This window comes from Chlamydotis macqueenii, chromosome 3 (assembly GCF_036417535.1).
Source record: "Chlamydotis macqueenii isolate bChlMac1 chromosome 3, bChlMac1.mat, whole genome shotgun sequence".
NCBI lineage: Eukaryota > Metazoa > Chordata > Aves > Otidiformes > Otididae > Chlamydotis > Chlamydotis macqueenii.
The window spans coordinates 119,242,088-119,261,875 of NC_141558.1; the positions used below are offsets into that span (position 1 = coordinate 119,242,088).

Here is a 19,788-nt window from a genome sequence, read left to right on the forward strand (position 1 = left end):
TTCTTGGTACCGCTAGTTATCATGCGAGCCAGTCAGGCTACCTCAGACGGCTCCTGTGCCTCCCCTGAGGTGCTGGGTCTTACTTCGTTGGCCTGCAGAGTGGCAAAGCGGCTCTGCAGGGGCACCTTGGGGTTCAGGGGAAGCTGCTTCTTCCACCTGCTGCGCCTTTGCCCTTGCAGCTTTCCATTCATTGGCATCTTCTGCCTGCTTGCTAATGTCGTGTGTCAGTGGCGGAGGGAGGGAGTTGATTGGGTCACTGGATGCTGTGGTTCTGTTGCAGACTGTGCTTGGAACCAAGCTTCCAGCTCCCTCTCCGCCTCCCTGATGTCCCGTAGCCTCCTGACCGCCTCCTGCAGCTCAGCCACCTGCCGCAGGAGCTCCTCCACCTGGGCACACCTTCTGCAGTCAGGGCTGCCGCCTGCCCTTGCCCCGGGAGTAGGGTCCAGGCACTGCCTGCAGCCCGAGGTCTGCACCGCAGCCTCTTCCCTCGGCTGCTCTGTCTGTACGGAAGCATCGACCGCCGCAGGGGGAGCCGGTGCAGGCCTCCCGGCTGGAGCTACAGCCTTTGTTCTCAGGCGGGTGTTGGCCATGTTGCCCTGAGAGTCGGAAAACAGCAAGTGCCCGGGGTCGGCGCCCTCCCGCCGCGAACTGCCGCGCCGCGCTCGGAATCCCATGCATTCCCTAGGGCCTGCTTTATACGGGGAGAGGGGCCGAGCCGCCGGTGCCCCCTGGCTCCGCCCGCATCTCGTCAGCCGCTCTCGCGCGAGCTGCGGGCTCCTGGCGCCTCGCTCCGCTCCCCCCTGAGCTTCCCAGGTTCGGGAATCCCGTGGCTGGGCTGCGCTGCGCTGTGCCGCGCCGCTGCGGATCGTGCCGACTCCGAACCTGTTGCCTCGGCGACTGAGTGAAAAATAGAGGCACAGGTAACGCCACAGAAATCTGATTCAGGTTTCTTCCTCAGCCTCCCTTAGCAAACACTTTAATTACCTTTTTTTTTTTTCCCCCTATCACAGCAACTCTCAAGTCTAAATTTAGACTTTTGGTCCTAATCATTTCCGAACTGATTCCTGCCTAAGGAGAAGAGGACTCCATCACTGGCTAGATTAAATTTTGCAGCAGTGATTATGTGTTACAGGCCTCAATTCTGTATTGGCAAAATCTACTGTACGACATCAAATTGAAGGAGTTCAGGCATTTTACAGCTCAAAGGTAACGCAGTCATTCTATCACCATATTATTTACTTCACCTTTCCAATGCATTTGTTTGTGATCCACAAAACGAACTGTAGGTCACCAGGAAACATTGACAGGCACAGTAAGCTAGGAAACTGTATGTAGTGAGCCATTGAAATAGTTACTGGAACATCATCAGTTATTTTTCAAATGGAAAAAAAAACCTTACAGTTTTGCAACACTTTTCCCCCCTCTTTTGTTTTTTTAAAGACACTGATAGAATGAAAGCTTTTAGACACACTCAATACAAAAATATATCATAAAAACTACTATTGTTTTGCCTATTTGTGAATATGGAAAATGACACCACAATCCCACACGCTGTTTAGCCTGCATAGAAATTGACAATGTGGTTGGTCATCACTGAAGTCTCTAATCCAAACATAAAATTGGTATTTTAATTTCAGCCGGTTTTAGTGCAGCATGAAAGGAAAGACGACCAGTCAGGATGAGATTTCTTGGGTCCCCCCACACCTTCCAGGCGATGACAGCTATTGCTTTAAGTACTTGCCATTAACAACCAGTCACAATGTTAGTGACAAGATGTTACTAGCAGTTACTTAAAGTGATAGATGTTAACATTTTTCTGCTCTTTATGACTCACACTATACCCCAGTCAGGATATTTTAGGAGCTGAATGCACAGCGCTAGGTCAAAATGATTATGATCGTGGAGCCACTGGTTGAGGTGCAGAATGAAATGTGTCATTTGAGGAACACTAGGTCAAAGAGAATCCATGATAAAGAACTGTCAAGAATTAAAGATTAAGGTTCATCCTTTTAACTATTTCATGTAAGGGAATTCTCCAGCACTAGGGCGTTTTGCTTTTCCACACATACGAGAGCAATGTGAAACTCTGCACTCTGAAAATAAGTCCTTGATGTTAACATCTTTTAACAACTCTCCCAATGAGGTATAGATTAAGAAAATATACTTTGATCCAATTTTAGAACAACATAGACCACATTTACCTCCATACACATGGACAAGCTGCCCTGTGAAGACTCGAGTGCAGGAAAGCACTCACAGGAACACTATAAGCATAATGTTAAGCACCTGTGGCTTCTGACCATGGATGGAAGCAATAAACTGCATAAGATATAGAGCTGTAAACACCATAACTGGAGTGGAAAGGGATACAGCAAAAAATTGTAGAAAAGCAAGGCAAGAACTTTATTGCTCTGTGTTTTGCAGCAGGTAGCTAGTTTACCTGATCAACTTAACCAACCAGACTATGACCCAAGCCCTACACAACATGCATTACATTTTATATTATTAATTACATAAAGTCAGAACAGGTTAGAGATAAAACAGCATCATTTTCTCATTTTATATGAGCAATAATCAGTAGCCTATCACATAAAAACAGTATTTGTAATTCTGAACCTACCTTGAGATGAAATACACTTCAGAAGAATTACAATCTCATGATCTAGGCCAAAAGGAACTTTCTAAGTGTGTGCAAACAACATTCTTAATCAAGTTTTCCAGTTCTTTCCCAAGTATTCAGAGTAAACCTTTCTCCTCCAAATGCAAAATTGATTAATAGCTCTGAAAAGCTGTCAGACCACCTACCTTCAGCATCATTTTGCAGGCCCTCAGGCTGCTCTGCTTTGCTCTTTGTGGGAGATGGAGGCTGGCCTTTTTGTTCCAATCCTTCTTTAAACATTAAAAAAAAAATACATGTATTATTTTGACATTGTTTTATTGTATCAAGTATTACTATGCATGATACAACAACTGTGAGTACATGTTATCTCAGCACTCCATTCAGTACCTGATGCCCATCTTTCTATTACTAAAAGTAATCTGTGTCATCTCTTATAAAAGTCATAATAGATATCTTTCAGCTTAGACTGGACTTTCCCTAACTTTCACCTGAGAGCAGTGAAGAAATCTCATAACTAAAATAACATACTTCTTCACAAGCTATTAATTTCTTCAGAAATAGAAATTTTAATAATATTTTAATTTGTAGTTTTTAACATAATATACATTATACTGCATTATGGAACTGTGGAGACATAATCTAAGTGAAATGATTTTTCCCTCTCAGCTCAATTCTCCATTCAATGTTATAACACAGTAACAAATGAATATTTACTGAAATTAGTAATGAAAAGTAGGGAAGAAAGTTTGATAGTGAGGTAAAGTTAGGGAAATAAAAGCTTTAGGAGATAGAAATGTCCTAGCTGAAAAAATCCATTCCAACCTTTTAGCCAGAAAGTAACAGGAAGATACAGGAAAAGGAAAAGGAAAACCTCCAAAGTAAAAACAGTAACTGAGGCCAGTTGAGTTTAAGATCACCCCTATTTGTAGGGACTGAAGTTCATAGTCTTTAATATCACTTGGTTAAACTTTAAAAATAATGAACTTTTTCTACAGCATTTTCAAAATATCAAAATCTTAGCATAAAGGATGAAATTACTGTTTGTGTGCTATGATAGACCTCAAGGCAGAAACTGGTAGCACAGAAAGCCTGTTAGTGCAAAAGGGAGGCCAAGATGGAAATTAATCACAAAAGGTATTTGTAAATTATGGCATTTAATGAAAGCAGGTTCACTAATTAAAACATTCTTCAAATATTGTAGCTTAACCACGAAAGCAGAGAATGGCAGACAATTAAAACCCAATTCATTACACCTATTGAATCTATTCAACTGTGACAGGAAAAATGGCTTTGTGTCATTTGACTTTCCATCATTTGACTTTCCATCAAACCTCTCAATTCCCTGTGGCCAACTGAAGGCTTCGGTGATGGAGAAGCCTAAAGAAAACATACTTTTGTGCGTTCTGGAAAGAAACCTCGACCACTTGTTAGCAGGAAATTTAGGAAGACATATGACCTTGCCCGATTTCCCCCTATTGCCGTGCTGTGAGAAAATAAGCATCATGGTATTACCTCAAACTGATCAGCTAATTAGCAACTGGGGAAAAAGCTATATGCATGCATATTACAAATTGCTTAAGTGTTCTGAAACCTCCTGTCTCTTCTGCAGTCATGCATACCCCACACAAGCATCTAGTCTGTATGTCACTGGATTTTTAAACAGTTTGCAGCAATCAGATGCCCAGCTCCCATAAAGGACTTGGCTCTGCTAAGAGCTGCAGATACTACCCTTTATCTTCTACCCTTCCACAACTACGTATATCTAGAACCAAATTGCTGAAAGTTTCCAAAAAGGAGGTATGAAAGAAGTAAGTGAGGATGTGGAAAGGGAACTTGCAGGGTCAAGGGGAATATCATGTTCATTCAAGAGGCAAAAAGGGAATGAATTGTTGGCTTTGCATAGAGTTCAAGAAACTCAGAAAAGTTCTCTGCCTGCCCTCCTGGGAAACCGGTTATTCTACTGTACTTATGCATTAAAAAAAAAAAAAAAAGCTGGGAAGCTGGCAGGAACTTATGTGAAGCAACAGTTCAAGAAGTCAACAAAAAGTTCCAAAATTGAGTGATTAAATTCCATCTCACTTGCTAAATTATAAAGAATGAGAATTACTCAAAAAAGCCAAACTGAATATTGTTATTAAAAATTTCTTCTAGAATGAAATTTCTGTGTTGTTATAGAATTCTATGTAGTTCAGAACATGAAGGGCAGAACATGCTTTGAGGTTTGGCTTGGTATCAAGAGGTAGACCTTTCCTGACAGCACTTAACATAGGACATCTAATCTGTCATGTCATCACATTTGCTCATCTGAACTTGAAATTCAAATACAATATTTTGAGGAAAATAAGAGTTTTCAAGTGCTAAGATCAATTTATTTCTGCAGTGGTGAGAATGTAGGAGTAACCACAAGAAATTCTGTGGGGAAAAATAAAGGCAAAAATGGCCAAATAAAGATATACTTTGTCAACCCTTTAAATGGGTTACTTAGGAGCAAGGGTGATAGAGTTCAACAAAGAATACAAAAGAAAGGTCTTGAAAATAACCAGGCTTTTAAAGACTGATTCCTGCCTACACTCTCCTATTCTTTAAAAAAATAACTTGAATATTTATAGTGGACTATATTGAACTGTGGCTTCTTTGGTTCTAATGTCAATGAACTACCTGTTACGTTCCCTTTTTTGGTTGACAGCAATTCACATCAGAGGACTGAATCAACAGGAGTGTTTCAATCAACACTCACTCCTCTAGTGATGAATTTTATCATCTAACCAACCTGTGAAGCTTCCTCCAGTTCTGCAAGTCAAATGTCAATCAAGTTTAAGTGCAAATGTCCAGCCAGCTCTTTCAGGAGTATCTGAATACATTAGATGATACAACTAACATCTTAATTGACAGTACACAGATGGAGAGGGAGGAGGCTTACATTCAGAGAAGTCAGAACTGTTACTATCTCAAAAGAAATTATCTTTTTGCATTCTACAAAGAACCTGAAAATGCTCACAAAAGGACGTAGAGGTACTGTCCCAGGAGAAGATTTCAGTCACAGTTTCACTGTTTTTTAGCAGATTTCCATCATTCCATAGAAAGAAAAGGATTTGTGCAGTCTTCAAAACAATGATCAAAATACAATGCTTAACCCTTTCTGCTTTCCAACAGTATGTATGTCTTTCAGAACAGTTAGCCAAATATTATGGAATTTTTGTCTGCAATTTCTGTTTAAAAATAGCACACCTAGATAGGTGTCTCAACTGACTGTATTAAAAGCTTTCCTAATTGTGATCATCTGTGCAAAAAGGTTTCTGAGCTTCAACACTGAGAGAAATGATTCTTCTTTATAGGCTAATTCAGAGGGTCAACAAGTCACTTAAATCTCACTGTCTGTCTCCAAGTTAGCTCTTCCCAAAATCCCCCACAACTTTCAAATCTCCCTGGTTACAAGTGATTGTTATTTTCATCTCAGAAAAAAAAGAGAAAGTCTCCCTCAAAAAAAAGTAGCCAAGTATAAGAGTGTGCACACAGTGGAATGTACAAAGAAATTCTGAATTTATAAGGCATTGTTTATAATAGGGCTTCTCTTGTTAGTGTGAACGAAGATCTTTTGTCCTGCCATTCTAGCTGGCTGTGGGTTCTGAAGTAATGAATAGGTGGTTGATTAGGATGCTCAGGATAGAAACAGGATAACCAGCACGGCATTTATTACGAACAACTAATAGATGGGAAATGAGAGACAGTAGTGTGGCGACATTCATACAAGTGAGGTCAAAAGGTTTTGGTACCTGGCAGAGAGCAAAGATGAACAGGTTGAGGGAGAATATAGATTTAAAACTGAAACTTCTGTGTGTTTCTTTTTTTCCAATTTTTTTGAATGGTAAGAGAATTAACTTATGTCAGTGCATAATAATGCGATACTATTGTGTAGGAATGTGGACTGTGCTTCTCATAACAGCACATGCTTCTATAATTGCCACATGCAATCACTGCAAGTGCGCACACAATTACAGCAGTATTAGGGCTTATTTTGCACGCTTCTGTGCGTGAATATGTGAATCTATGGGTATAAAAGCAAAGTCCTTCAGTTAAAGCTTAGAATTATCCTCCCTTAATGGAGCTTAAAATATTAAGCATCATGACTCTCCAGTGTTAAATTGCTAAATTTAAAGGTAGACAATACTATTAAGTTATCTGGTCCTTCTCTTTGCTTATGTAGGACATCATTCATAAAGGAAAGCTGAGACGTAGAACTGTACAAGTCTGTACCTGCTATTACTGCATCTGCCCTTTTAACTCAAGCCATTCTAATAGCAAACTGTATGACATACTATAACATCAAAGCTCTTTGAATTAAATGGTGCCATTAAGTCAGCAGTTGCTACAAGATACAGCATCCAGAATAACAAACTGATGGATTAAAATCCTGAGAGTCAAATGCCATTAAAAGAGTGGTCTTGAGTGTGTACATTTAATAAAACTAGATTATTTTTATTTTAAAATGTTTTTCTTATTCTAGTACATTCACTATATGCAGTGACGTTATGTGATTAAGTCGTTAAAATGATCATTCATGCTTGTTGATTTATAGTGTTAATGTAGATATTAATTGAGGTTATCTGGCAGATGTAATCAAGACATTCCCTTATTTATTTTGACAGAAAATCATAGAAAGAAAGGCCTTTCTGCATGTAATGAGATATTTGCACTTCAGGGTGGTAGAAACACAAGACAGATTACTTTCATAATGTATCCATCACTCAATAATACACACATTTGGTCATCTGTTATTCCTCGCTCCCAGCTAATTCTGTAGCTGTTCCCAAGGCCTCATCTGGTGTGCACTGAAGTCAATGGACATATTCCCACTGACTTCAGCTGACACTACACCAGGATCAGTTTTTTTTTTCCTCTAATTCTTGCCACCAGGTTTAAATTCTGAATGATTCTGTAACTTCCAAGTCATTCTACTACATTCTTCAAACAAAAATTGGTACAGATACAATGAGTCTACAACTCATTTGCACCCCTGTACTTCTCCGTGCTTTCTCTTGTTTCAGAAGCACCTAGCCAATAGGAAGTTGGAGGCACAGGAATTTAGGCAAAATTTAGAATACTTAAATCTCTGCCAAAGGTCCTAAGCATGTGTTGTAGTCTGCAACATGTGCTTTCCAGGAATCCAGTATTTCTTTTTTTTAGCTTTTTTTTTTTTTTCCCCTTCCTTAAGCACATGATTTGGAGAAATAACCCCAAAGCAGATTGGCTATGGACAGCTCAAGAAACAGAGGTCATCAATATTGGTGCCAACTGCTGACTCCATTTGCTGGAGTCATGACCCATGAAGTCAAATGGAATGAAGAATGATTAGTCACCATCTTGAAGTGGTGACTAGAAGTTGCTACTCTCTTTTTCCCTTAGAACAGTAAAAAGCAGATATCCTTCAAATTGATAAAAATCTGAGTATAAAAATGAAAACTCCTCTGAATGCAGAAATTATGAATGTATTTATAGTTCCTGCAAATGCATCCTACAGTCACTAAAAAGTCCTTACACAAATAAGTCAAAATGGCATAACTTCTGTATATCTGCCCCACTCCTGGAGCAGATATACAAAAGATACTTCTCTTTAGCCAGTTAGGTATTGATTGCTGACAGTCAATGCGCTGATTCCCAAAATACATCCAAGTGATAAAGAAATAACCAAATACGTGCTGTTGAAGCTCATAGCACCCTACAGGCAAACCTATGAGGGAAGCTATGATCTCTTCCATTCCATATGCACAAAGAAACAGACAAGTAGGGAAATATCTTCCTCAAATTACTTAATTCAGTGATAATTTCCTAGAGCAGCTATATAGCTTCACCTAAATTAATGAAGCTGTGAAGGATACAAAGGCAAGAAAGAAGAGACTGGCTATTAAGTGGAAATGTACTTCCTTTTATTACTACTTCAAAATGCCTAAAAAAAAAAAATCAATTTAATTTGCATAATCACCATAAAAGCAACAAGACAAAAATACAAAATAATTTGGCTTATAAAAATATACATGCCATGATAACTGTAAAGAATGAAATTTGAAATATTAGAGGAATACTGCAAATTCAACTGTAGGGTAATATTTGGCAAATGTTTGTTGTATAATGATGGCCTTTATTTTCTACTTTTATGTATGTATATACAACTACATCAATCACACTAATTGCATGAAAATTTCCAAAAGTTCCTATCCAGTAATCTTGACACTAAAAAGTAATTATAATTATATATAGTAAAATCAACAGGCCAGAACAGCCATTAAAAAATGTGCTAATCCATCGGTGTAACACATATCTATCTGTGCATATCCATGTTTTCACATCTATGCATATACACTATTCTTCAAGTATTTCTAATTTCTAAGCTAATTAACTGTTTTCATAAATCATCATAATCCATTTGTCTTTAGGACAATCTTGCCAATTTAAGCAGCCAACATAGTGCTTGAAAAGCTTTTACCTCTGTTTTCTGGCTGGCATATCTCTGCCTTTCTCCATGTGGCTCTCCTTTCTGATCCCATATCTTTTTGTAAAGAGAAGAACTGGAAGTTCCTACACAGTCACTGGGCTATGATGGGATCAGGGTCACAAAGACCTGGGGAACAGTGCACACGCCTGGTGCAGATTGGGTACAAGCTGGTTAGGAAGGAGAGGCAGAGAAGAGTAGGGGGAGCTAGGCTACATATAAAAGGAGGTCCTGCACTGCAGAGAAGTCTCTTGTGGAACAGGAGGCGTCCACTGAGAACCTCCAGGTGAAGATCAACAGGGAAAGTAACAGAGAGTGCTGTGGTGGCAGCCTGTTACAAAAAGCCTGATCAAGAAGATTAAATGAATGAAGCCCTCTACAAAAAAAAAAAAACAAAAAAAAACTAGCAGAAGTCTCTTGAGTGGAAGCTTTTGCCCTCATGGGAGATATCTATCTGTCCTCTCCTTTTCTTGTTCCTCAGGGCTTTCTTTATACCTGGCCGTCATTTCCATTTCAAGTCTAGACACATCCACAAACCCTAAACATTGACACTTGTTTTAAACAGCAAACAAGGAGGATGAGGAAAAAACTCCTCTGGAACATTGTCCAATCAAGTTCAGTGTATTTAAGAATTTGCAGGAGAGTTTTGCTACCATTTTCATTGCAAACAAATCATTGGCGCTACTCAGAATTGCAAGCGACTCAAGAATTGATGTATTCATGCTATTTTACAGACAAAGACACTGCAGAATTTTAATTATTTCCCATTCATGTTCAAACCAGTTATTAATAAAGAGCAACCAAGTATCACCCAGAGGCTCCTAAGAGATGATGACATTAAAAAGGTAGTCTCAGCCATTCTTGCCATGTGCTATTTATTATCAGGGATGGTTTATCCTATGTTATATTAAAAAACAGAGATGACTGCCATAATATAGGCAATAAATTATTTGCACTGCTTATCGCAACCAGGGCAATTAGTTTCAAGAATTCTTTCAGTTTGGTTGATACTTTGGAGAAGTGATATATTTTAGCATAAAATATTGTTTACTCACCCGTCTCTTCACTCAGCCTAGTCCCCTCTTCATTAGCATCATCATCATCTGTCAAAAAAAATTGAAAGAAAATTATTAATAAGAATACCAGGAAACATCTAAAATGTAATATTCTATGTTTTAAATTGCCCATATCTTACTTTGCCTCCTCCCATCTAACATTTTGCAGTGAGGTGGATGGGAAAAGAAGGTTTTGATACCAGACTGTTACTACCAGATACAGGAAATGCAGATAATAAAGACAGTGAATAAAATTCTGCATAATTTACAGAATTCTGCAAATTATGACTTGTATAAAATTAAATTGCATTCTCTTTTCTAGCTGAGTTTTTTGTTTACTTATCACATTTCATTTTGGTTTGTTTCCTGGGAACAGCTGGCTATGTTAAGAGAACTAGTTATCCAGAAATCATACCACATAGAGAAGTTAATATAAATTTGCCAGACAGGATTTTGGTTTAAGATCAAACTTGGGCTAACAAAAAAATGGAACACTTGTAATTATTAAGATGATATATGAAGAAAGCAGATTCCTTCTGCAAAAAGTTGCATTTTGGTAACAAAGGATTTCTTACTGCAAGTTGTTTTGATGTGGAAAATAACAGTTGCTAGCCTTAGTTGACATCTAGGTAATTCAATGTTCCAGAGCCTTAATCATCTATGGGGAGAGCTCATTGACCACAGAATTTAACTATGTTCCTAATTCATACAGGCTCCACTTACACCCTTTTAAATGTATTTGGGCACATGCAAATCCTGTAGCAAGCCTATGATTTCTGTCTAAAGCTTAACATCTTTCAAACTTGCATATTATGACCATCCCTTGAACGCAAAGGAATTTTGCAATATTATAATCAATGGTAATAAATACTAACAGCAGTATCTATGTCCTAATTTACTGGGTCTGATCTTTACACTGTAAACACTGCTGAGATCCAAATACTGTGGCACACGCTATGAGGATTAAGCTCTGCTTTAATCAAGATTTGGAGTCTGTGAGAATTTTCATGAATGCTTGTGAATTTTCTCCTCCCTCTTCCATCTCATTCAGACATGATCTGGAGGGCAGCACTTTCAGAAGTGGAAAGTGCCTTCTATGAAAACAAGCTTTAGGAATACCGATTATTTCTTTGGGATGCCTATGGTACCATGCCACAACACTGATTTGCCTCCTCACTGCACAGCCATATAACTTTGCCTGTAACAGGTCTGAAAGCTGCAGGACTCCAACTGTACCAAAGCTTATATTTAAGCTAACATGCTGCATAAATATTCAATAGGAAACAGTACCAGAGGAAGAAACGTGTATAACTTCAGCTCTCCCCAACCAGTCATACCCTCTTGCTCAGACACAGAGAATTTACACAGCACCTTATAAGCTCCCAGTTACACTTTGCTTGAGTAACACTTTAGTCTGGCCCGAAGGATCAGGACCAAAAAACTCGCTGCACATTTTACTTCCTTTCTCCTTATTCTGGAAACAATTGTTTTGGAGATCAAAAAGGTACATGGATCTCTACTGTATAAATATAAATTTGTACACAGAAACTTTAAGGAGCTTTGGCAAGTAATTTCTGAGACAATAAAATGAAAAAGTTTGTTAAAGTCAATGAGATTTGTGACATTGACTTCAACAGAGCTAGGATTTTCAACTGGAGTCCTGACATTTTTCAACAAACTACTCAGAAAACATTTGGTTAACACAGAGATTATTAATTATTCAGTTTCCAATAACATGTTCTTTCCATGGAAGGATTTATAATGAAACCAGCATGATAAAATTTCAAATTAATCTAAGACTTGACACTAAATCAGTATAACATAATATCTTAACATACATATATCACTTGGTCTTCTGCGGAAGTTCTTAATTATTGTTCTCTAAGTGACTTGGAATACAGAAATCCCAAAGCAATAGAATAGCTTCTAAGCTGGTGATAATGGACACAGACAAGAAATCTGATGTTATTAAAAAGTAGTGAAGTCATTATGCAATATAATTATGAAGAAGCAAAGACTGCTTTTGTGATCTATTTGTGAATTAAAGGCTGTTTTTTTTTTTTCTGGGAAAAGGAACCTAAGTCTCGCTGAAAGACAGTAAAGTCCTTACGTCATTTCTGAAAACAGGAGTTGGGCTCCCAACCACTTGGCGACATGATCTCTATGTCATTATTGTACTGTTGAAAATTCTACCCCAATCTAGATCTGAGTTTCACACAGCACTCCCCAGTCATACCCATGTGTCTGTAATTCTTATTCTCACACTAAGATGTGAGAATCTGGTTGAAATGCTTACCTGTCAAATATAAAGCCATCTCTTTCACTGACTTTGGTGATAAACATGATAAACATCATGTTTAGCTGACACAGATCTACGCCAAAACCAATTATTTGAGATAAATCCCAGTATTTTAGAAATTTACAACCAAAATTCATTCACTTTTCCCCCAAAAGAATATTACAGCCAGTTTCTTGCTTACTTGTTCTGAGGAGGTAAATGCAAGTAAAAATATTTTTTACTGAAGCTCTACATGCCTAATATAAAGAAAAATCAGTGCCAAGATTGCTAAATATTAGATTTGTAATAGCTAGGGTTGAGTTTTTTATGTTCCCTATACTTTTTAATGTACCACGTTTAGAGGAAGCCTTGTAGAAGTTTGCTTTGGTTTGAAATATGCACCACAGACAGTCCATCTCAACACAAAAGCAAGTAAAACCATGGCAGAACCCAAGAGTGAATCTTTGACACCAGTAAAGATTTCCTTAAAGACATATCTTCAATATTTCTTGCCCAAACTCCCCCATTTGAAACATCAGAGGTAAGGGGTCCCCTGTGACTCTCATCCTTACTCAAAAGTTGTTGAAAAATAATTGATCAGGAAAACATGCTATAATGTGTGTAAGCATGTACCCACGTACTCTTTTGTCTGGAGAAGTGGAACAGTCACCTTTTACATGGCTTCCCCATTAAAGCTCTGGATTTGGGGAAGCTCTACCTAGATGACCTTGCTGGAAAAAAGAATGACAGGCACTGCAGCCTGGAGTGAGAGGAAAACCGACAGGGAATCCCTGCAAAGGTCAGTCCACACACAAAAAACTCACATCAGTACTTAGAAGGCTAAGGATACAAGGAAGTAATCTAATCCAAAATGTGTCATGTGGTTGAGAGTACAAAATTTTCCAGCTTATAAATTAGGCTACAGTATATAAAATTGAGGTATTAGATAGATGATGTATGGGAGAACAGTTTCCAGTCAAGTAAAAAATAATTTACATTTGAGAGTCAACCTGTGATTGAAATTCACCCTCTAACTGTCATGCTATCTGGGGTAACTATATCTCTAAAGATCACAGAGCTTTCCATTCAGGAGCAAGTTGTTCAGAGCATACACATTTGTATAAGTCAGAGGCTCCCTGGTAGAGTCATGTACCAAGTGATGCCTGTTACTTTTGCATTCCCCTCTCCCTTGTTACCTGCTGAGCTCTGTGAAACAGAATAATTGCATCATACCTGCTCTTACTGACACTGGAGAAGATGCCTTCTTCTGTCATATACTTTATTTTTTCTTTTGCCTTGCTGCTCTGGTTCTTTCTCTGTCTTACCAGTCATTGCATACAAGCAAACACAAGCCAGATCGCTAAAATCATCAATCTGTGCTAAGATTTATGTTAGGAACAGAGAGGTGAAAGGCTCTAAATACTGCTGCTAATCCCCAAAGCCATTAAACCACCTCCTCCTTATTGCTCACACTTCTATTCGCATTCTTCATGATATTAGCTCACGGAGAGTCAACTCTATAGAAATACCTTTTATTTTTAACTGTGCATGCATTGAAGAGCTCTTACACAAGAGCCAGCTCCCCACTGCAGGAAGGCTGCTGCTTCATCTGCATTTAGGGTCTGCACCCTGGGCTGCCGGTGCTCCACCAACAGCCCCGCATGCTGCTAGCTGTTAGCCTTCCTCTAACCTTTCCTCAGCTGCCTGGTCTCATCCCTCAGGATTTGTTCCTTTCCTCAGCACTTTCTGCTCTTTCCTGATTTCCAGCCAACCCATGTGTCTCAGTCTGCTCCTCCTTGCAAGTGTGGCTCCACGTACTGAACATAACCAAGGGAGGGACTGGGAGGGCACAGTGGAACCAGACCAAATTTCCCTCTGCAGCCTGTATACACACACAGGGGCAAAAAGGCCAATGAGATGGGCAGAGCTGTACAAGAGGTTGAAGAAACAAGTTGGTGATCATACTGCCACTGCCTCAAAAAAAACCCCAAACCAGAAAATACATAAAGCCTTTCAGCACTGGCAGCTGCAGCCATCCTGCTGAGCTTAGTTGCTATACAAAAACAGTGGTCCAGCTGAAAAAGATCCTGCCCTCAAGAATTTGCCTGGCAGGTACTTAATGATTTGCCTGTACAGTTTCCACTACAATAACAGAGGATGTGTGGCACAACAGTCTTGCAACATTGAGGAAAACTGATCCCATTTTGGGGCAGTCTCTTCTTGCTCAAACAAAAAGCTTCTCCTGTCTCACCCTGTGAGTGGGTGGCAGCGTGGGCCAGGGTACTCGCCTGATGCAAACTGTCTAAACCATGATAATACCAGGCTTTCAACAGTTGAAAAGATGAAGTGGGTTCTCCTGCTCCATATTTCTCTATCACACTTTCCTTCCAAAATGTTGTCCCAAAGCTTCAGCCACCTATCTACATGATCTTCTTAACATCCTTATGGAGCTTTCTAATCATGTATCTCATACTATTTGCAATCCTTAATAACTGAAAAATCTCTTTTTTATTGCTTATGACCCCTACTGCTACCCAACAGGAGCTTCACAATAGTGTACAAGCCCTATGTCCATCTCAACCTAAAATAGTCAATGTTTTTGTAGCATAGTAAACGACAAGAGAACACCCTAGGGTTTAATGAAGCCTAAATATATGAATGAGGCTCGCAGTAACCTAAGAGCTCTTGAGCTCTTTGGGTTGTTTGGATCCCTCCAAGTCAGGTCTCCACTGGGAGAATACAACAGACTGACCAATGGCACAGAAAAAGGGAATGTTTTCTTTGAGGAAAAGCAGATTTGGAAATCTCTGGCAGGTGAGATCAACTAAACTCAGATCTGACTCTTTTCACATCCACATGTAAAAAAAATGTATTTTCCATAAAGTTTTGCCTCATCCTTAGTGCTCATAGGAGGAAGAAGAAAAAAGTAAAATAAACAGATCCTTAACAAAAAAACCACATCCTTCTGCTTTGGAAGAAGAAATAGGACTTCTTTTGGTTCTGAACATTTGTATCCTTTAATCATGCAATCCTGCATACAGAGCAATAAGCACTATATAAACCCCCCACCTGGCACTAAGCAAGCTTAGTCAAATTTTTTAGTCTGATTATAAAAAAAACTTCCACTGAAACACTCTGTACATCCTGGTCTTAGTGCAGCACCAGTGCAGTTTTCCTTCCCATGTTGCTTAGTTACACCAGTCCCACAACACTGGAGTTTCACTGAATGTAAAATGTGTTTGTAGCTTTTGAAGCCATATCAAATAGAAATCCTTAGTACCAACCTCCTAAGAAGTTAGGCACCTTTTTTTTTTTTGTCACTACATAGACGGCTTCTTTTATGTACCATATCACTTGATCTGCTGTAAAATACATATACCCAGAAGAGCCTCAGCTGCATATAAAGGCTAAGCGGTAGCTGCCATTCCCACTGTGAGTGAACTGGACAACGTTGTTCCAGTGCAGGAAATGATGCTCACAGCCAGGATCAGATTTGGATTTCTATTTCCCAGAGGCTTCTACCTTACACAAAAAGGAATGAGGCACTCTTTGGGACAATACTCATCAGTTTTTAAAAAAGAACCTATTGCAAAACTTCCTTATTTCGTCCCTGCCCTAAAATACTGAAAACAACTGAGTTTTTGTTTACGCAAAGTGGATTTCTCACCCACATGTATGCTAATGAAGTAGTCACACACAAAATGGCACACTTTGCATGTGACAACACATTTCTAAATACAAGCTTCTAACAAAATCTCATCAGTAACCTAAGGCAATCAGATGAGAAAAACACAAATTTAACTGCATCCTTTGCAATTAGAAGCACTCAAGCACATGAAGTGACTCAGTGTCAGTGACAAGAGAGGACAGGATTTTTTTGAGCATGACATAAAATGCATTTGGAATGCTTTACATGGGATGCCACAATACGCCACACAGCAGGAAGAAAAGATCCCTAATCAACGATGTATTCACATTAGGCATTATACAGAAAAAACTTTTGCTTGTTCACCTTCTGGTGCCAGCCATCCGTGTGTGAAGGACTGAGTACAGAACAGAACAGCAACACATTTCCCTCCCCCTAGCAGTCTCTCCCAGACCCTAAGGTTATGTATAGACCATGGTGACTAATTAGCCACTGTTGGACCAGTCCTTTGTTGGTTGAGCTAATCCTCTTTTTAACTATATGTAAGAACTCATAGCACCTCATAGCAAGGATTCTTATACTATCTGTTGGGTGAAAAACTACTTGTTTTTATCCTGATTCATCATTTCCTGGGACACTTTGCACATGTTACAAGAGATGGTAAATAATTGCTTCATATTCACCTTTCTAATTACTGTGCTCATCAACTTCCCTGTGCTCTCCCACACTATTAAGACATGCAGCAGCCTGGTCCTTGCATCTGCATGACCCCCGTGCCTTCAAGGGCATCCTCACCACCTGCCACTTTGCTGCTTCAATGCAGCTCTTATCCAGGTGTCTCCCAGCAGCCTGAGAGCTCAGAGGTTTGGAGTGAGCCGATAAAAACATAGGAACAGCAATTTCCCCTCACTTCTGGATTGACTGCAGGCTGCACCGTCAGGCTCACAAGCAGAGACAGGGAAAATGTCTACAAGATGCTACTGGAGCAAAGGAGGCTCCGCTTAGCAAAGCAAAAGCTCCTGACAATAGCACTTTAACAGGTTATGGTCCCACTGTCTGTCCATACTCTGCTCCAAGCAGTGCCATTGCTGCTATCAAGAATGGGGAGGCAAACCATTTTCCAGACCACATAGCAGACCATATCACAAGCCTCTGTCAAACCCCATACAACCCCAGTTTTGCGGTGACCAATACTTGCAACACACAGTCGAAGTCTAGAGCAATGCTGTGTCAGCAGTCAGCCAGGAAATAGTTCAGAAGGGATTGCACCCTTCTGAGGAAGTTTTATTTTGATTCAAACTGGAGCAGGAAACTGCCCACTAATTTTTTATTAGGTACTGGAAACTCACTGCCATTTTACAAGGTGCCAGGAACCCCCTTCTTGGTCTGCGTGTCTCTTCAGATGCTGAAAATAGTATCTGGACCATCAGTTACACACTCTGTCTCCCCGGTACCATTCCTGAACTGCCTCTTGCTCATCCTCCTGCACTACATTGAGACACTGGCAAAAGGGGCTGAGACAGACAACCCCAACAAGTGGCATGACTGGCACAGCCATTGCCATGGCAAATGAAGACAAAAAGCCACAGAAAAATTTTGTTTCACAGTTTTATGAACACCTTTAGCTTTTAGTTAGCTTGAGATTTTATGAGGTAAGTTGTTTCAGAAATATTTTGAAATGGACAGATATTTTAAGCTTTAAGGCTATATGAAACTTTTAGATTGAGAACAATTTTTACAGCATCCTATTTACATTGGAGTGTACTTTGTCAGGATCTGTAGGTGCTGTGAGGGAGAACTAGAGCAAAGTCAGCATTCTGTTCTGGTGCACAGGCTCCTCCGTCTCCCCTGTATGGGAAGTGCTTCCTTTGAAGCCTCTGCTGCTGAGGGACAAGGAACCCTCATGGAGAACAGCAGGGCTGTGCCTCTCCCCAGCTGTTTCAAATTAAGTCGTTCAGCAAGGAGTCTTGCAGCAGGCATCTGAGCATGACATCCTCCAATACAAAGACAGCTCAAAGGGGTGCAGAAAGCGTTTCGCACCACGTGAAATTGCCAGTGTGCCACAGCTTCTCCAGAACTACTGCTGCCTTCCACCCACCGAAAAGTTCTCACTCCTCTCTGCCTGAACACAAGACTCCCCCCCAAGATTTCCAACGTAGGGGGAATATTAAATGCTGGTATAGAGTTCAGAGCAGGCCAGATGGCTGCAAATGCATAAATACCAAGTGGTGCCCTGGTATGCTCTCAACAGCTTGATACATAGCCCTGGAAAGGAAAGGGATGCATGGTCATGCACCATCTCAGTGCACATTCACCAAGCAGAATCTCCAAGTGACAAGTCAAAAATTTCACAAGCCAGAGAAACCAGAGAGTCCCCTAAGCATCTCATACAATGGCAGGGATTGCTGCTCTATCAGAGCTGTGGGGCCAGGGAAGTGAGACCTGTTTTGCTCCTTACAGCAAAAAGGCCTGGGCTGCAGATGATCCTGTCCACAAGCAGGGCACAGGCCAAAGACTGCAACACCATGTCCCCATCTGCTGCTGCTGTGGCTGGTCACTCTGGCTCTGCCCTAGCTTCTGCTCAGCCCTAGATGTGTTTGTGTACCCACAGCAGGTATCTGGACACAAATTTAGGCTCCACATCATCAGCAGGGACCCAGCCCATCCACAGTGCCTTGAAAGTTTTGTGAGGGAAAGCAGTGAAGAAAGGAAGATGATGGTCTTGACTGCGTCTAGTTTAAACCTGTGGAAACACAGGTGGTTATCAGCGGCAAACATGACAACTTGAAAACTCTGCACGGAGACAGGAAAAGTAGCTGCAACCAAAACCTTCAGGACGGCCCTCATTGATCAGAAGGGCAAGGCCAAAGGGATTTCAAACTCTGCCAAATCTTACTCCCCAACATCCATTTCCAGAGGCTCCAAGCCCTCGTGGCCTTTTCACACCTGCCTGAACCAGTCAGAAAAACCAGAGCCTCATGACTTATAAGGCAAATCACTACTCTGGTGAAAGCTCAGATAGAAGATATCGGTACTTCCAGTAAACTGCTTGGCACCTATCCACATAATAAAATAAAGTCCATGAAAAATATTTTGTGGAATATATTCAGGTGATGAATTAAGGAAACAAATAGGCTCATGAACACTGCAAATGCAAATAGAGAGGCTAAATTTATCAAATGAACATTTGATACAGGATTAGTTACCGCGGGCTAATTTATGATTCCTTTGCTCACACTGAGGACCGCTTCAGCCTCAGTGAAGTCTGCCATATTAAGTGAAGAGGGCAATACTTCTCAATACCAATACAGAAATTACAATCTCTGCTTAAGAGTTCACTCACGTATTAGTGCAGGGTTCTGCCTTTTTAATACAAAGTCCTTCATTCAGCCATTTAGACAGTTTCCAATTTGATTCCAAGCCTGGCAGATCTCTTAACAATGGATTTCCTCTGTATTTGTAATATATTTGCACATTTATGCACAACTAGGATGCTGTGCATCCTCCTGAAGTACCAGGGGGATTAATATAAGACAGCAGCTCTTATCCATATGCTTTGGGTAGGGGGGACAGTGTTTTAATCAACCAGGATAAAAGCAGAAAATGCACTAAATGCCATAACTGGGAACAAAGGGGAGAAAGTTTTTTCAAGATTAAGCAATTTCTCTCTCTTTTTCCTAATACCAACTGATATGGCTAAAA

At 40.1% G+C, this 19,788-nt stretch overlaps 1 protein-coding gene across 9 annotated transcripts in view; it reads right to left on the reverse strand.

The window, feature by feature from the left end:
- MACROD2 (mono-ADP ribosylhydrolase 2) overlaps nt 1-19,788 on the reverse strand; it is a 924,269-nt gene that overhangs the window by 69,448 nt on the left and 835,033 nt on the right. For 5 of the 9 annotated variants that reach the window (XM_086743836.1, XM_086743834.1, XM_086743832.1 and 2 more), the window contains 2 exons: nt 10,163-10,210; nt 2,806-2,889 (listed from right to left, as the gene is read on the reverse strand). In XM_086743836.1, the coding sequence (XP_086599962.1) occupies nt 2,806-2,889; nt 10,163-10,210 (132 nt within the window). The remainder of the gene's footprint in view (nt 1-2,805; nt 2,890-10,162; nt 10,211-19,788) is intronic. The other 4 variants (XM_086743837.1, XM_086743833.1, XM_086743839.1 and 1 more) reach the window with 2 other exon arrangements.